The following is a 15,440-nucleotide window of genomic DNA, read 5'->3' as shown; positions in this document are numbered from 1 at the left end:
GCTACTTCGACTGCGCAACTCGTACTTTGACTGAGCGACATGTAGGTGCTGATGTTGGTATACCAAGCTATTGATGACAGGCACAATCGAGAAACGAGCAATGCTATCGTTAGAGTAGCAATCGGAGGCAACCAGCAAGGGTCAACACCCTTGAATCTGGTCATTAGCCGTCCAGGGCCTCCTGGTACCGATCGTACTGCGATTACATCTAGAAACCTTGGGAGCGCCGCAGAAGTACAAGTTCTGCCACGATTTATATAGTTCTTATGATATGAGTCTACTGAACCTAGAAACAGAAGCAGGGTCAAAGAGGATCTGTTCAGAGATGCAGTCAGTATGAAACTATATCTTTATTTACCAGGAGCAAATTGAGCTTATAGATGTAAAGCTTGTATAACTCTTATTTTTATTTTCTTCGACAATGTGGAACAGCTAATGTTATCTACGTATAGTAGGCTCTTGTTCGACTAAGTTGAAAGCACCTACGCTGTTATTTCGTCGGTTTCCATCTCATGCTATGAAGAACCCACTGTGCCGTGTCATAATATGAGGTATAGCTACCTACTCCGCCCCGCATCTTACTCATCCCAAGCACTCAGCTACACACGCACCTTGACTATGCAATAAAGATATCAGACTGTATCCATTCATTAGATCTATTCTCTGTCTCACTCTCCAAACTCTAGCTTTCTAGCTACAGTTCCCCTTCCGTATCCACGCTGCCCTCCTTCCCTCACTCTGTCATATGATGCCCACCACACCCCCCTCCCTCACGACACATATTGCCCATACAACAACACTTTTCCAAGCTCTGCTCGCTACCCCTGTGTTTTTGACTCAGGGCTTCACGGTGCTAAGCGCTGTGTTCTGGAACTATTACATCCCCATCGAAGATGCAACGCGAGCGCTCTTTGTGACGCTGATGGCGGGGCTGATCGTGGGTATTGTGCTTGTGCAGAGGAGGGCGAGCTTGCACGGGCATGGTGGTGCTCATAGCGAGTATATGGGCGGAGACCATGCCGGGCTGTACTTAGAACTCATCAAGAGCGTGGCAGCGACGGCGGTATGGGTGTGGTTATGTACAGATGCGTGTGTGGCGCGGGACGCGAATTATGGGGACGTGTGGTATCGAAGGGTGGTTACAACAGGGGGAAGTGCGGTGTTCTTGCTGTGAGTGTATGCGTGGGTGCGATGGGAAGGGGTGAGATGATGTTGTAGAGGCTGACGGACGGAATAGAGTTGTGTTTTATCCAATGGTAGTACACGCGTGGGTGCACAGGGGACAGGATTTGGAGAGGAATAGGGATGGAGATTGTAGTGAGAGGGAGCCATTGCTTAGAGATGGGCGGTAGAGCAGGAGTGAAGTATGTATACTACATTTCTGATTTAGGTGATGTTTAAAGTAACAAAGCTAACGGTTAACAGGCTAGGTAAAGATCATTTAGATTCTCAAGGGATATTCAAAGGAACACTCGAGAGCTTAGATATATTAATGACATGCATATACCGCCGAGACTCTCATAGTTTCATAAGGTCACTATATTTCCGAGGGATACTTGATGCGGCTTACCGATCTCAAGCAGCGTTCATTGTAGGACAGAAGTCTCGAAAGGGATGAACATACATCTCGCCCTGTCAGACTGGACTATAAGCGACATGTCCTACGTAGAACAGCAAAATAATAAATCAGCACCATGACGCAGGGGACTGCAACTTCATGCTATTCATTCATAGCCTGGTATACAAAGTGATCCTGGCACCGAGTACAGGGTGCCACTACCTGACTCCAGGGCATCTTCACTACTAGGATAGGACAGACCGCCGACATGCAGAGCCTCAACTTTAGATCTAAATAACAACTTAAGAATGGAGTTTGACACTTCAAACCTCAGCGCCATCGCCGCAGCAGACATCCAGCTCAAGACCATTCTCGCTCTCATCAGAGATATCCTCACAGCCATAGACCTTCACGCCATAAACAGAGTACCCGGTTCCCAACGCCTCAAGCACGATCCACGCTGGCAACAAGTCCTGCAAGATATCTCGACCATAACGACCCATCTCAGTAACAATGTCCTGAGGACGGATCAGCATAGAATTCATAAACTCAATTATCTGATCAGACTCCTACATTATATACTCGTATTTGGTAACCAATCGTGCTCTCGCGAATGTCTACATACTTATACCAAACGACATAGATAGCTGGATCAGCGAGTCCGACTTCGTGGGTTACAATATCATCAAGACTGGATATGGTCGCCACAGCACGATCCAGGAGGCGTTCATGACATTCCGCTTCGATCGAAAGGTTCCAGCGTCAAAGGCAGTCGAGAGTGCGCTCTCTATAAGCGAGCTTCGCACCATTGCTATCATCGATCTGCATTTCGAGGAAGTGTATCTCAACGGCGGCTATCGTTCTGAGTTACCGAAAGAGCTTACTGGGGCGGCGATACAGCTTGCGCAGGGAATTGTGGCGTAGGTTATCCTTCCATGGCATTGAAGTGGTATAAAATAGTTGACGAAGTAGCCGTAACTCTCATGGTACACCTATGGTCAACCAGAGGGTGGCTCAACGAAGTAGAGCCTGACCATGGGTCTACATGTTAGACCGATTTGTGAAAGATGCTCTGAAGTTGGCTGGGTCTGTATGGTGGGGCCTCTTCCATGAATACAAATGAGATCAATGGCAGTCATACGTATGTGGATATCCTCTCTGACACGAGCATAAATAAGACATAAGTGTTGGGTGGGAGAATTAAGAAGTGTATGCAATTGCCTTCAATCATCCTCAGAAGACGTCTTTGGAATTTTCTCGGTTTCCAAAGTCTTGAGTTGGCTGGATAAGAACTTTGAGGCGAGATAGCACTGAAGTTTCGATTATACGAAGTCTGGTTGAGACCATATCTCCTTTCTGGTACGTACCAAGCTGGCTTTACTCTTTGCGTCCCAATTTTTCCTTCCGTCATTGCTCTTTCCGGTCCCCATTTACTTTATCTATACCACCTTGTCTCCAGCAAAATCAGATATGGCAGTTGAAAACACGTTGGTTCATAGGACTATCTTCGCATTGTCTGTATGCCTGTATGAGGAGCCATCCTGGCGGGTTTCGATGAACATTGACCACATTACCTGTCTGAAAAAGCTACTGGTAACTACCATCTGAACAAGCGATAGAGACAGCAGTCAAGTGATTCAGTGCGTTCTAGTCAGTTCCGGCATCAAGTAATAGTCCAAGCGCTCATTAGAGCAGTCTTTCCGTCTCGCGTGATGACCTAAAATGATCCAGACTTTGCTTGCAGCGGAGTTTTCACAATAATTTCGTTGATGGGCCTCTTGCTTGAGCCACAATGCCAGCCCAATGCATCAGCTTCAGCAGCCACTTGAAATACTGTCTCTAATACTACTCTCCATTGAAACTGGCTTACCTCTTGCAGAGCGGTTCTTCGTCGAGGCTTTCTGGGCATCTCGTTGCCCATGCCGGACAATAGACTTCCGTATTTTGAATCTAATGTTTGATGGTACCGTGCTTTTACAGTTTTCCTGTGGGCTAAAACAACATATGAGACTCCCAATATTTTCACGTCAGGTCCAGAGGACTCCGAGATATTTACGTAGCGTCCTGTTCTGATCAGACTCCGTTGATATTCCTCTGAATATTCTAGATGCAACGAGGAAGACTATGTATCGTTAGGGTGACTTCAAACGGCTCCCCCTTTCTACTTCATGTCTGCGCCTTGACTGTACAAGGAACTAGTTCGTGAACGCCTAGGCATAATGTTCAGCGGTGACTGACAATCTTGTTTTGATGTCTGCTGCAGGATGAGCCGTGCCGACAAGAAGATGTTCACGTTTTAGCGTTCGCTCGTGGTCAGGTTGCTGCCTGCGCTTATCATGACAGACTAAGCCTTACCTCGGTACTAATATTACACGCAAAGTTCCATCAAATACGTAGCTGTCATTGGCTGAAATTCGCGTCGCGCTTTGCAGATGCTGCCTATGCCATCAAGGCCCAGAGTAGCTCATTCTGCATAAGGATGTCAACCCCCCACTACTAGAATACCAGTGCCATGTATCGACAACACAAGTCTGACACAGAACGATGCCCCCAACACTGGTTACCATCACTCCCGAGCTGCAGCTCTCGATTGTCGAACTCCTCTCCTTCCAAGATCATATCAATTTGAGCAGTACCTGTAAAGCCCTACGGTCTCTACTCGTCCCCTTCATATTCGCGAAGGTCCCCCTGAAAAACACAGAGGAAAGTGGGAAGGCCGTAAACGATTTCATCCAAGGCCCCTATGCCTCGCATATCAAATCCATCCATCTTAAATTCAACGCGCCCGGCCCCCAAGAATGGGTTGATCTGGAGTCAAACTACCCCGCGGACGATCAGAGTGTACTCGACGCCGTCATCCCCGAGTCTGTGGAGCAGGTTCTGTCCAATACGTCGCTTCTACCAGGTATTGATAGCCTAATCATCGAGGTACCGACCTGGACCGAAGCGGAGATGCGGACTGCATTCTATCTCTTCGACCTCGTAGAATCCGACACTGCAGTCATTGAAGACGAGCGTATTCATGCATGGCGAAGACTCATGGCGCGAACCTATGAGCTCGTTGCAGGGTTTGATACGATCCGACATCTTGAAATTCGCGAACATGTGCCAAAACTAGTGTCCACTTGGAATACGCCTGCTTTCCAGAAAATGCTGAGTGGACTGAAAAGTTTCACATTCACATTGCGTGGTGCGGAGAACGGAGCGGGATGGAATCTGGATACGTGTGTTGGCTGGGTCAGCACCACGGAAGCGTATGGACGATATCTATTCGATCATCTAATAAATATCGAGACGCTAGAGATTGAGAGCTGTAACGAGGCACCTTTGGGGCTAAAGTCTAACAGCGAAAGGTGGTTTGCAGAGTTCAAAGTTCAACCGTTCATCATGCCGAAACTTCGACATCTGACCCTGAAGTACGTCTTGCTGTGTCCTGAGCTGAGGGACCTGATATGCGCGCAGTCGGAGGTTTTAGAAACAGTCAAGTTGATCAACAGTGGTAGTGAGCCGCATGGGTATGATACGGAAGAGTCTCCAACTTGGGCAGAATTTCTGGATGCTATAGCAAAAGCTGCTCCTAAAAAGTTGCGAAGCTTCCAAATTGTGATTGAGCAGAGCTCAGATGAAAATAAGACTCCGCAGGATAATATTACGAGTAAAGAACATTTGGTATACTATTGCTGGGATACGAAGTATGGTAGTATGCCTGTGGATTATTGGGAGAGGCCACAGGACGATGATCAGCAACAGAAGGATGAAAACGCTTTCGATAAGCTCATGGCTATCGTCCAAGCGAATCATGGAAGGGATGCTCTAGAAAGCTGATCGCAGCCATTTTGAGCATTAAAGCTTTTTTGCCGAGGAGTTTCTTGCCATCAGAGGAGATTATGATCTACCTATGCAGCTTCGTCTTTCCTCGTCGTTCGGACCTTGACACTTCCATCTTGCAAACCAAAGTAAACTGCGACTGGCTTCTGTCCGCCGGTCAAACCAGCCCTAGTGGCTTCCACACCATCCATGCCGCAGAATAAGCCGACTTCTAGTACGCCAGTAATTTTCTTGATGGCGCGGCTGAGCTTCCCGACTTCCCATTTGCCATCAGTACCGTCTCCTCCATTTGGGTCTTTCGCGGCGTCACCTGTAGTCAATAGAGTGGGAAATGGAGCGTCGATGATGAAGAAGTATTGTTCGGTCCTAATCGGTCCAGCTTTTGCCATGTAGTCATCCCGTACGACCGGATTGGAACTGCCGAGAGCTTTGAGAGCTGCAATGACAGTGTACCTTGCGAGGGGAGCGACCTCAATCGGGATCGCAGGCCACTTTGTTAATAGCCGTGACTGATCCTTCCTATAGTCTGCAAGAACATTAGGTTAATTCGAATATTTCTGAAAGCAGATAAAATGATATACGTACCAGCGACACACACAAACTTTTTAGCTCGCTCCGCTACCAGCTTTTCTTGAAACAGACAGGCTCCACCTCCTTTGACACAGTTCAAGTCCTCGTCGACCTCATCTGCTCCATCGAATGCCACGTCCAGAACCTGATTAGTAGGCAACGAGTCGAAATCAATTGGTGTGAGTCCAGCGGCGAGAACAGCTTGCTTTGATTGATAGCCAGTTGGAACAAACTTGATATTTTGGTTGGTGGATGCTGCTTTGATCGCGTCCACCACGTATAGTATGGTCGTTCCGCTTCCGATGCCAACGTATCTTGCTTCAGGGTCGAAGTGCTCTTTCACCGCTTGCTCTGCGGCCTTACGTTTGGCCTGTTCGACTGTATCTGCCATTTTGGACGAGATGGTCCGGACGAAGACTTGAGATGGAAATGTACGTGACGTACAATGAAGTGTAATTGGTCGAATGGAGGAGCAGTGCAAGGTCACTCTTGCGGTTGATTTGGTTGAAGATATGCAGAGGAACAGACTTGACGATAGGTGCATTAATGGCACAGGAGCGGAGGGGCTCTTTTATAGGCCTTGTGAGACAAGTCCTGGTCTTTCTCACTGGCCGTTCGGGTGAGATAGACTGACTCAGAGCTGAACAACCTTGGGAGGACGAATTGTGATACTGCGACGTAGGCCGTTGCAACGAAGATTCTCCTCCGGAACTGACGGACAATGATTGCGCGCGGAGAAGGATCCTCAAAGTCGGAAACCGTTGATAGTTCCCACCGCTGGAACTGTCCGCCAGGGCGTGTCCCGGCGCATGCAGGATCACGATGGCTGCCCCGCAGTATTATGATATTGTTCAGGCGAGGGAGGGGCGTGATGTTCTATGGCGGCCTAAGGCAGAAGTAAGGCGGTCAAAATGTCGGTGTATGAATCTGCCGGCAGTTCTCTGGTCGTTCGTCGGAGCGTTGCCTACGTCTTCTCAAGAATGTAACTTCGGATCTTCTCTTCGACCTGGCCGACACGAAACTAGGGCCTTGGTGATTCCGCAGGATATGGAAAGTCCCACGCCGCCAATACTCCACGGGCCCACGTCCAAGGAGAAGAAGTGAGCTCCGAAATGCATTCGCCGCCTCGTTATCGCTGATGAACGCAGATATGACCGCCAGCTACGACTGTGGGCTGCCAGCGGTCAGGCTGCTCTCGAAGAATCACGACTTCTTCTCATAAACTCTGGCCCTGGTGTAGTTGGAATAGAAACATTAAAGAATCTAGTATTGCCAGGTCAGTGATCCTTCCGGATAGGCATCTGGCAGACGCATTGTTGACTGGTCAAGGTGTTGGTCATTTCACGATTCTCGACTCCGGCATAATCACTGAAGCTGATTTGGGTGTGAACTTCTTTCTCGAGGAGCAGCATCTGGGCGGTTATCGAGCAGAGCATACGTGCAATCTGCTCAAGGAACTGAATCCAGATGTCCAAGGGGACTTCATAACAGATGTTTGTCCAACGCAACTTGTAGCAGAGGAGTGCTGACGAGCAGCTAGCATATAGAGTCGTTCCTCTCCAATCAATTAGCTTTGAAGCCATACACGCTCATCATGGTCACATCTCCCGTAAAAGCCGAGATCCTTGCTCAAATATCATCACATGCGTCTACTACAGGAACTCCCATCTTCTACATACACTGTGTAGGTTTTTATGCACAATTTTCCGTTCATCTGTCACCTTCATTTCCCATTGTCGACACACATCCTGATCCGTTATCAACACAAGACCTTCGCCTACTTACCCCATGGCCTTCGCTATTAGATCTGGCGAGACGAAAGACGACAGGCCTAGAACAGATGAATGAGCATGACCATGGGCATGTACCTTATGTGCTACTGCTTCTCCACTATCTCGACCTCTGGAAAGCTGAACACGACGGACAGGCACCTGGCAATTATAAAGACAAGACTGCGTTCAGAGAGTCCGTCGCCAAGGGAGCACGTACCAACACACCGGAAGGGGGCGAGGAAAACTACGACGAGGCTGTTGCTGCGGTCTTGAAGTCTTTAAACCCACCATCTCTAGGCAGTGGCGTTAGGGAGGTGTTCGAGGCTGCGGAGTGCCAGAATCTCACTACCCAGTCTGCATCGTTCTGGATAATAGCGCACGCCATATCCACCTTCCACAAGACTCACTCAGCACTACCTCTACCAGGCTCTGTACCAGATATGAAGGCACAGTCCAAAGATTACATCGAGCTCCAGAACACATATAAGACTAAAGCGCGGCATGATATCGGTGAAGTCACGGAGAACGTCCGCGCCATCGAGAAGCAACTTGGTCGAACTTCACAAATCGAGGATAGCGAAATCGAAGCCTTTTGCAAAGGGGCAGCTCACATCAAATTGGTGCGTGGGCGGCCATTTCATATTATGATGCCGGGACAAATGCCAGCATGGGGAGATCGTGCCAAGTTCGCGGCTTTATCACTAACTGATCCTGACTCTCTCGTACTCCTGTACATTGCATTTCTTGCTTATGATTCATTCATATCATCTCACACAACTGGTGGTCTTGGTAGTGCCTCGGTAGTCCCCGGCGAAAACAATACAGAGAGCGACGTAGAGATGATGGCAAGTATGGCATATGCCATCACCGACGATCTGATACAACAGTCTGGTATAGCTATGTCAGCATCAGAACAAACCGTTGCTAAAGGCAAGATCGAGCAATACGTACGCGAACTGTAAGTCCTTAGCATACACTAAAGTCGAGTATTACTAATCTTACGATAGTGTTCGTGCCGGTGGCTCGGAGCTCCACAACATTTCGTCTCTTGCAGGAGGTCTTATTGCACAGGAAGTCATCAAAGTGGTTACCAAGCAGTACGTACCGGTAGACAATGTGTGTCTTTTCGATGGCATAATGAGCAAGAGCTCGGTCCTGCGACTGTAGTTTGATTAGTTACTCGGCATAGCCCAAGTATAGTAATCACGGCCAAATACACCCATGATGCATGCCCCCCCCCCCTTATGATGCACTGGGTCGCACCGCACTGTGTCCACCGAGTTGCCGGTAGGACTGCTTAGTTCGAGACAAGATGCGGGGTTATAACCCACAGCTACTAGCATTACTGATGGTTTATGCGATCGGGAGCTCCAGAGTCAAAAGCCTAATCGAAGATTATATATACGTCTAAGCTGCCGTCCATATGTCCGGGGACCTATCTTCATTCTCAACCTTTATCGCAGCGCTTTATTCCCTTGGACCCATCCCTTGCCCTTTTCTCACCTGGAACCTACTCCCACCCCAAGATGCCATTCTACATCATCCACCACTCCACTCCTCTCTCAAAACCACAGTGCGCCGCCATCGCGTCTCACATCACCACCACGCACTCGGAGCGCTTCACAGCCCCGCGCCACTTCGTGAACGTCAAGTTCGAATACCAAGACCCTGCCATCGAGCCACCCACATACGTAGGCGGCAAGCCAAGACGCACAAACTACATCTTCGCACATGTGCGCGACGGCGGCTCGCGCACAGCGGCGGATTTCAATGGCGTCGCGGCAGAAATAAGCCAGTTCTGGGATACCGAAATCGCGCCTCATCTAGCGCGTTCGACGGAGGAGGAGCGGGTGACTGGCAAGGGGGCGCATGTGCCGGAGGAGGAGCGGGAGGTGAGTTGTGTTGCATAGTGATTGGGAATCTGGGGGAGACGTGCTAATAAGAGTGTTAGCTGCATGCGGTTTTTATGCTAGGCGATATCGTGGGCGGGGTAGAAGCGGGATTTAGCATTCCCGCGGCCGGGGAGGATGTTGCTTGGATAAAGCAGAACTGGGCCACTATTGAGGAGAAGGCGAAAGGGGTGGATCCAGGACCAGGAGGAAAGGAAATGTGGGTGGAAATGATCGCGGAGGTTAAGGAGAGAAAGTTGATGTAATCCGACGGAGACAGAGCAAGAAGGAATGATCTTATGAGTACAGGCTGATAGTATAAGGAAGCCGGAACAAAATTTCAGAGCTCGTTGACAAGAGGAATTCAGATGTATTCGTGCTAATTCAACGCGTCTCGTCGTCTGTGATATTGTTTTCCAAATAAGAAGCAGGCATCTTCTATGTAATGAAATGGTCAACTCCCTATTACAACCTGCTTGGTGGCGGCCATTTCCCACGGTGTTCTCTTGGTGGTTCATCCTCAACATATGGCCTGCGATATTCGACCCTTTCGGGTTCATCATGGCGAGCTTCATAGTCGCGGCGGTAGGTGTATCGTTCACCTGTAGGGGTGTAGCGTGGTTCCTCATGAACTTTATATTGTTTTCTGTAGCTGACACGCTCGCTAGCAGGGGCATAGCGTGGTTCTTCCTGGACTTCATATTCCCTGCGGTAGGTGACGTTACGGGCCACGTTCTCGGTGACAATGTTGCCCTATTCCTTATTAGCTCTTATTAATCTAAGGCAGTCAAAATTCTGGTACCTCTGCGTCAACATATCTTCTCTCGTCGGTGGGTTGACCTAGGCCATGTCGCAGGAATTGGAAATCAGATTCGTCATGACTGTCGTAACCCTCGTCTTTGTGCCCGCCGCGACGATCGACTCTGACCTCCCGGTGAACATCGTATTCATAGCGTGGCCTCTCATCTCTATACTCGTACTCCTTCTTGACGTTGAAGTCGACATCAACCTCACGGGGCCTGTCATATTCGATATCTACCTCCCGCCGACTGTCATGTTCAACATGGACATCCACTTGTCGCCTGTCTGCTTTCTCTTCATGACGAGCCATTGGCTCCAGGCTTCCTAAGAACCCTATCACCTCCAATAGCGTTTGGTGCGCCGTCACAAGCTCAATTCTTGCATGAACCGCTTTATCACGATCATCCAACACCCAACGAAACCTATTCCGTATCCCAAAGCCCCAGCTCCCGCCATGTACATCTTTATCCACGCGCTTCGTATGCCTAACCAAGAATGCGACGCCCTTTTCCGTGTCCCTAATTGCGCCTTCAATCCAAGCTCTCTTCTCAGGGTTCGTGCTCAACGCATGCTTGATTTTGGGATGTGCGAGCAGGCGCGCAGTCTCGCGCAGGTCGAGCGAGGCGCGCTGGGCGACGGATACAAAAGCCTGGTTTTCGAGGTGCACTTCTTGGAGCTTCTTCGCATTGTGAAGGAATTCGCCGAACTTGTAGGTCCCGGCGATGACGCCCACTGCACTCCCGATACCAAGGGCCTCGAGGCCGAAATTGCCTTTATTGTGGTGCCCACCGTGGCGAGACATGGCGGTGAGGCGCGAGGGGAGATGCGATAAGGTAGGGCGAGTTTGCAGGTTTGGTTGAAGCGTTTGGCAGGTTCAATACGGAAGGAGACGTGGAGTAGTGCTCGGTAGGGGTTACGAAATTGCGGAGGCTGGGCCGTCTGTTGATGTCCGGCCGTAATAGGTATAGCTTGTTGTTGACGTGGACGTGCTAGCATGGATACTGTGATTTACGACGCCTCACCCTTGTACATCGCTCACACGTTGTCATTGTCTTCCAGGCTCCACTATAAGCAATTGAACGCGTATATACCTAGGGCTTGAAAATCTCTCGAGTGGACTGTGTGGAAGTCTGCTTTCATCCATACACACTAAGGCTACTGCAATGGAGAAGACGAGGATAGAACACTATGATATACCTTCACTAACAGGAGGCGATGGCTTGGCTACAAAAGGGCATGCTTTCACTTCTGCAATAAGGTATCATTTTTCATCTGTCATACGAGGTAGACATGTCTTCGATGTGCAGCATTTTACTGCCTTGCTCAAGAATAGCGTTCAATACTATGCGTCTCGGTCCTAAAGCCCTAAAGCCCGCTGTCTTACTGCCATATGAACTGATACGTTTGATCGAGCATCCATCGATCGGTCCATCGAAATCTAGTATCCAGCGAACCTTGTCCAGGAGCTGTGCTACAGTAAGCACTCGACGAAGATACTTGAAAGTCTTGTTGAGTATCGCAAGTGTGATGAGACCTATACTACCTCATTCGACGATAGCACAGAAAGCTGAGGAGACTGATCGTATGCCATGGTCAACATGTGTCATAAGAGGCTGAGATAAGGAGCCGTGTACGAGACTTCGCGACACCATCACCCTGTATTCTGGTAATTGTAATCAGAAGTCACATACGTGGTACCTTGATCATTGCTTATGACGTTTCCTCCTCTTCGAATGTTTCGTAGGTCAGAGAGACCGAGTATACAAGACAATGGTGCTTTGCAGTATAAAGAGAAGCACGTTTTTGCCTGAGGCATACATAAAATTTCTCGGTTAGGTACCTATTTTACACCAGTACAAGACTTGGTTCTCCTTACAATTGCCCGCAGATTGGAAAATACACCAACGACCCTAGAACCACCAGCCAAACTAGCTGAATAACATAATGCCGCGACCTAAACACCTTCTCCAAAAGACCGCGGAGATCACCGCGTCTCCACCAGACTCTCTGGCTGAAGACCACAAGATCGCGCGTGTTATCAAAGCGACAGGGAACAATCTCTACAGCGTCACTGTCCCTGCCTCCACGACTCCAATCCTCGTCGAGCTACCTTCCAAGTTTAGAAACCTAATTTGGATCAAACGAGGTGGCTACGTGGTGGTGGACACGACCGAGCGCGAGCGCGACAACAAAATATCAGGCGAGATCGTGAATGTGGTGCGAGAGCAGAAGGGCTGGATGAAGATGCCGTACTGGCCGAAGGAGTTTGTTGGTAGGGAAGAGGAAGAGGAGAGTGACGAGGAGGATAGCAGAGCCGGCAAGATGCCGAGTAGCGATGAAGAGGACTGAAATGATTCGGAATTGCTAAGAGTCCTTACCGCATTGACATATCACGACCATGCTCACTATAAAAGTATATACCCACACAAAGCACACTCTACTCTGTATGCTCGTGCGTAACATCTAAAACCTTTGGCTCACCTCGCGGCTGCCTTTTCACCCCTTCCCCTGTCGGCGTATCATACGCATCCACGCCCTCAAATTCCTTCCTGGTTCCCCACCACACACCACCAATTTGAACTCCGAGACTGGCCACCACTATCGCCGAACTCATATTCGTGCTCGGATACACGTTCCATGCCCACTCCTGTGCCGACCAAACCATATATCCTAGCACAGGATGCATTCCCGATTTCCATAGCAACAATGGCGTACACCATGCAGTCCACGAATAGAACTGATAGTGCAGGCTCCGCGCGAATAACATACCTACCGCATTCGCAGTCATGAGACTTGTTGCAATAAATTCTGGGCTAAGGCGCCGGTAGATCTTCTGTTGGTCGTGCGGACCGGCTGGCATTGCCCAGGACGCTTGGAGGAAGTCAAATAATGAGCGGCCAGAAGGGCGGATCCAGCGGACGAATGCGAAGACAGCGAGAACGGTGAGATGGGCCGCCAGTAAACCAATGGCGAAGGGGCGCGAGAGAAAGGTAGACTCGGGGACGAAACGCCAGTTTACGGTCCATTTGTACATGAAGACGCGCGATAGGTCGAAGGCACGTGTGAAATAGGAACGGGCGTCGGTGGAGAGGAACTGGTAGCCAAACAGAAGCTGGTTGGATGTTAATACTTCAGCCCGTAGATGCACAATGAGCTATGTTCGAGCTTTTGACACATACCTGCATCTGTCCAATAAGCATAAGCTGTGTCATAAGCCGTTCGCGACCCATAGCCATGAGTAGGACAAGCCCGAGCGTCGGCAACATAAGCAGCACACTCATCTTGACCCCCAGTGCACAGGAGAACAGCAGCGTACCAGTAGTCCACTGGCGTCTCTGGTATAAATTGATAGCAGCAAAGAGGAACAAGACCGCAAAGCAGTCATTGAACATCCGCAGCAAAAAAATGCTATGCAGCCTCTTTGACAGTACAAGCAAGGGAAGCACCCATGGTGGGACCTACATTTCATCAGCACGCGTCGTGTGAGACCCCAAACCATCCTTTCTCCTATATCTCCCGTGGTCGTATGCAATTGCTTTCATCACGTACCTTCGCCCTTCGATAAACATCCCCTGCGAGCCCTAGTCCCGCCAAATAAACACCCATGAAAATCCACTGTGCCCGCCTCACATCCTTCCCTTCATCAGTCAATTCGAAAAGTACCCGATACACATAAACGTGCAAGCCAGGGTATACCAGTGGTCCGGTATCGCCTTTAATGAATTCATAGTCGCGTTCGCCCGCAATGTATTGACGCACTTGTTGCATGTAAGACGACCAGTCAATTTCGGTGTCTACTGATCAGTCAGAATTTCTAAGGTCCGATCTTCACATTGGCTAAGCCTTGAGCCTTGGGTCGGCTTACAAGGCACATTCTTGATAACCAGCATGCAGAGCATGGCGTCGAGTATGAACAGCACAGGGAAGAGCCATTCCGTGTGCGTAGGATTGTAAAGGAGGTCCTTTATGTGGTACCGAAGCTTTTGGATTGAATTCATGATGAACTATCGTTGACAAGTTCCCGCCTGATGAGTATGTTTTTGGGGACGTGTCGAGGTTTTGTTACATATCTCAGGTCACGTGCATATGCGTTTCATCCAAGATAAGGAGATGGTATCGATAGCATTCAAAATTGGATCAATTGATGTAAGAAGCGCAACGTAAGCCAGTTTATGGAAGGGTTATTGCTTTGTTTGTAATATAGAGGTCTCATAGCAGTTTGTGATAGTGCCGAACGCTTTCGGCCGATCGTTTCAACATTGAAAGCATGAAATACCCAGTAAGACAGTTGTCATGGAATCTATAATTAGAAATCGTGGCCGTGAAGCCTGTTGGGCATATATTGGCTAATGCAGCGCGAACATACTCATGTACTCATGTAAAGCTCTTTACACAAATCTTGAAATCAATCCTATGCGCTAGGCACGCACTCCCTTGTGGGTAACGGTGTCTACAGACGAGTGAGTGGAGGCTGAAACTCAAGTCGTCCGAAGAAGTCGAAAGTGGTTTCTGCCATAACTATCACTACTAGTCAGTAGTTTTTTGCAATCATTGCATCGAGGAGATGTGTAGTCTCCTACCAAGTTTTCGGCCTCAACCGTACCAGCGGGCGTCACGATGATCACGGTCAGGCTCCTCGTTCTTGTGACGCTGCTGGGTCGCCGTGGAAGTATCGCAGGCGCAAATGCTGGAGCGGAACTAGTCAACATCCTTACGAATCATGGATCTTTCTCTTTAGCAGCGATAGTTTCCACTTGCCTTTGTCTTCTTTCCGAGCCCTCATAGAGCCACTGCTAGTCAGTTCGTTCAATGATCCGAGACTGGCAGTTGCTTGCATGGAGACTATGTCGCTCGATGTGGTATCAACTCACCTACGTACTGGTAAATGAAACAAACCTTTGACCAGATTGTTCTTTTATTAGTTGGATGGTCTCAAAGAATAATTTCTCGCATGGTAACAAATGTTCAGCTGGACCGAGCATTTGAGACTCGAACTATATGGCTTCGAACGGTATTTATCAT

The 15,440-nt window shown here is 49.0% G+C and overlaps 9 protein-coding genes across 9 annotated transcripts; 6 read left to right on the top strand and 3 right to left on the bottom strand.

The window, feature by feature from the left end:
- Positions 1-606: 606 nt before the first annotated feature.
- Positions 607-1,502, top strand: EJ05DRAFT_478456 (uncharacterized protein). Its single transcript, XM_033744461.1, has 2 exons — positions 607-1,364; positions 1,426-1,502. Exon 1 carries the CDS (start codon positions 746-748, stop codon positions 1,172-1,174), a length of 429 nt encoding a protein of 142 aa, XP_033597895.1. The 5' UTR covers positions 607-745; the 3' UTR covers positions 1,175-1,364; positions 1,426-1,502.
- Positions 1,503-1,866: 364 nt separating this feature from the next.
- Positions 1,867-2,482, top strand: EJ05DRAFT_488211 (uncharacterized protein; the record flags this gene model as incomplete). The annotated part of the gene is made up of 2 exons (XM_033745689.1): positions 1,867-2,149; positions 2,202-2,482. 2 exons carry the CDS (start codon positions 1,867-1,869, stop codon positions 2,480-2,482), a joined length of 564 nt encoding a protein of 187 aa, XP_033597894.1.
- Positions 2,483-3,866: 1,384 nt separating this feature from the next.
- On the top strand, positions 3,867-5,644 carry EJ05DRAFT_101467 (uncharacterized protein). The gene has a single exon (XM_033738938.1). It carries the CDS (start codon positions 4,103-4,105, stop codon positions 5,381-5,383), a length of 1,281 nt encoding a protein of 426 aa, XP_033597893.1. The 5' UTR covers positions 3,867-4,102; the 3' UTR covers positions 5,384-5,644.
- Positions 5,455-6,347, bottom strand: EJ05DRAFT_488209 (ribose 5-phosphate isomerase; the record flags this gene model as incomplete). The annotated part of the gene is made up of 2 exons (XM_033745688.1): positions 5,455-5,912; positions 5,972-6,347. 2 exons carry the CDS (start codon positions 6,345-6,347, stop codon positions 5,455-5,457), a joined length of 834 nt encoding a protein of 277 aa, XP_033597892.1.
- Positions 6,348-6,778: 431 nt separating this feature from the next.
- Positions 6,779-8,895, top strand: EJ05DRAFT_502901 (uncharacterized protein; the record flags this gene model as incomplete). The annotated part of the gene is made up of 5 exons (XM_033747327.1): positions 6,779-7,056; positions 7,105-7,232; positions 7,286-7,449; positions 7,497-8,686; positions 8,736-8,895. The coding sequence occupies 5 exons, from the start codon at positions 6,779-6,781 to the stop codon at positions 8,893-8,895; spliced, it is 1,920 nt and encodes a 639-aa protein (XP_033597891.1).
- A 260-nt stretch (positions 8,896-9,155) lies between these two features.
- On the top strand, positions 9,156-9,768 carry EJ05DRAFT_478452 (uncharacterized protein). Its single transcript, XM_033744460.1, has one exon. It carries the CDS (start codon positions 9,255-9,257, stop codon positions 9,636-9,638), a length of 384 nt encoding a protein of 127 aa, XP_033597890.1. The 5' UTR covers positions 9,156-9,254; the 3' UTR covers positions 9,639-9,768.
- A 314-nt stretch (positions 9,769-10,082) lies between these two features.
- EJ05DRAFT_502899 (uncharacterized protein) lies at positions 10,083-11,220 on the bottom strand (the record flags this gene model as incomplete). The annotated part of the gene is made up of 2 exons (XM_033747326.1): positions 10,083-10,370; positions 10,420-11,220. 2 exons carry the CDS (start codon positions 11,218-11,220, stop codon positions 10,083-10,085), a joined length of 1,089 nt encoding a protein of 362 aa, XP_033597889.1.
- Positions 11,221-12,286: 1,066 nt separating this feature from the next.
- EJ05DRAFT_478450 (nucleic acid-binding protein) lies at positions 12,287-12,874 on the top strand. The gene has a single exon (XM_033744459.1). It carries the CDS (start codon positions 12,363-12,365, stop codon positions 12,765-12,767), a length of 405 nt encoding a protein of 134 aa, XP_033597888.1. The 5' UTR covers positions 12,287-12,362; the 3' UTR covers positions 12,768-12,874.
- On the bottom strand, positions 12,856-14,416 carry EJ05DRAFT_502897 (ALG3-domain-containing protein; the record flags this gene model as incomplete). Its single annotated transcript, XM_033747325.1, has 4 exons — positions 12,856-13,530; positions 13,598-13,876; positions 13,968-14,212; positions 14,284-14,416. The coding sequence occupies 4 exons, from the start codon at positions 14,414-14,416 to the stop codon at positions 12,856-12,858; spliced, it is 1,332 nt and encodes a 443-aa protein (XP_033597887.1).
- Positions 14,417-15,440: the final 1,024 nt, after the last annotated feature.

Source organism: Pseudovirgaria hyperparasitica (genome assembly GCF_010093815.1).
Source record: "Pseudovirgaria hyperparasitica strain CBS 121739 unplaced genomic scaffold EJ05scaffold_13, whole genome shotgun sequence".
Taxonomy (NCBI): domain Eukaryota; kingdom Fungi; phylum Ascomycota; class Dothideomycetes; order Acrospermales; family Acrospermaceae; genus Pseudovirgaria; species Pseudovirgaria hyperparasitica.
Note: the sequence above shows the minus strand (reverse complement) of the source record. Positions and strands in the feature narration are given on the sequence as shown.

Bases quoted from the DNA above. Each gene is read 5' to 3' on its own strand.
- EJ05DRAFT_478456 (XM_033744461.1), top strand. From the start codon at position 746: ATGATGCCCACCACACCCCCCTCCCTCACGACACATATTGCCCATACA.
- EJ05DRAFT_101467 (XM_033738938.1), top strand. From the start codon at position 4,103: ATGCCCCCAACACTGGTTACCATCACTCCCGAGCTGCAGCTCTCGATT.
- EJ05DRAFT_478452 (XM_033744460.1), top strand. From the start codon at position 9,255: ATGCCATTCTACATCATCCACCACTCCACTCCTCTCTCAAAACCACAG.
- EJ05DRAFT_478450 (XM_033744459.1), top strand. From the start codon at position 12,363: ATGCCGCGACCTAAACACCTTCTCCAAAAGACCGCGGAGATCACCGCG.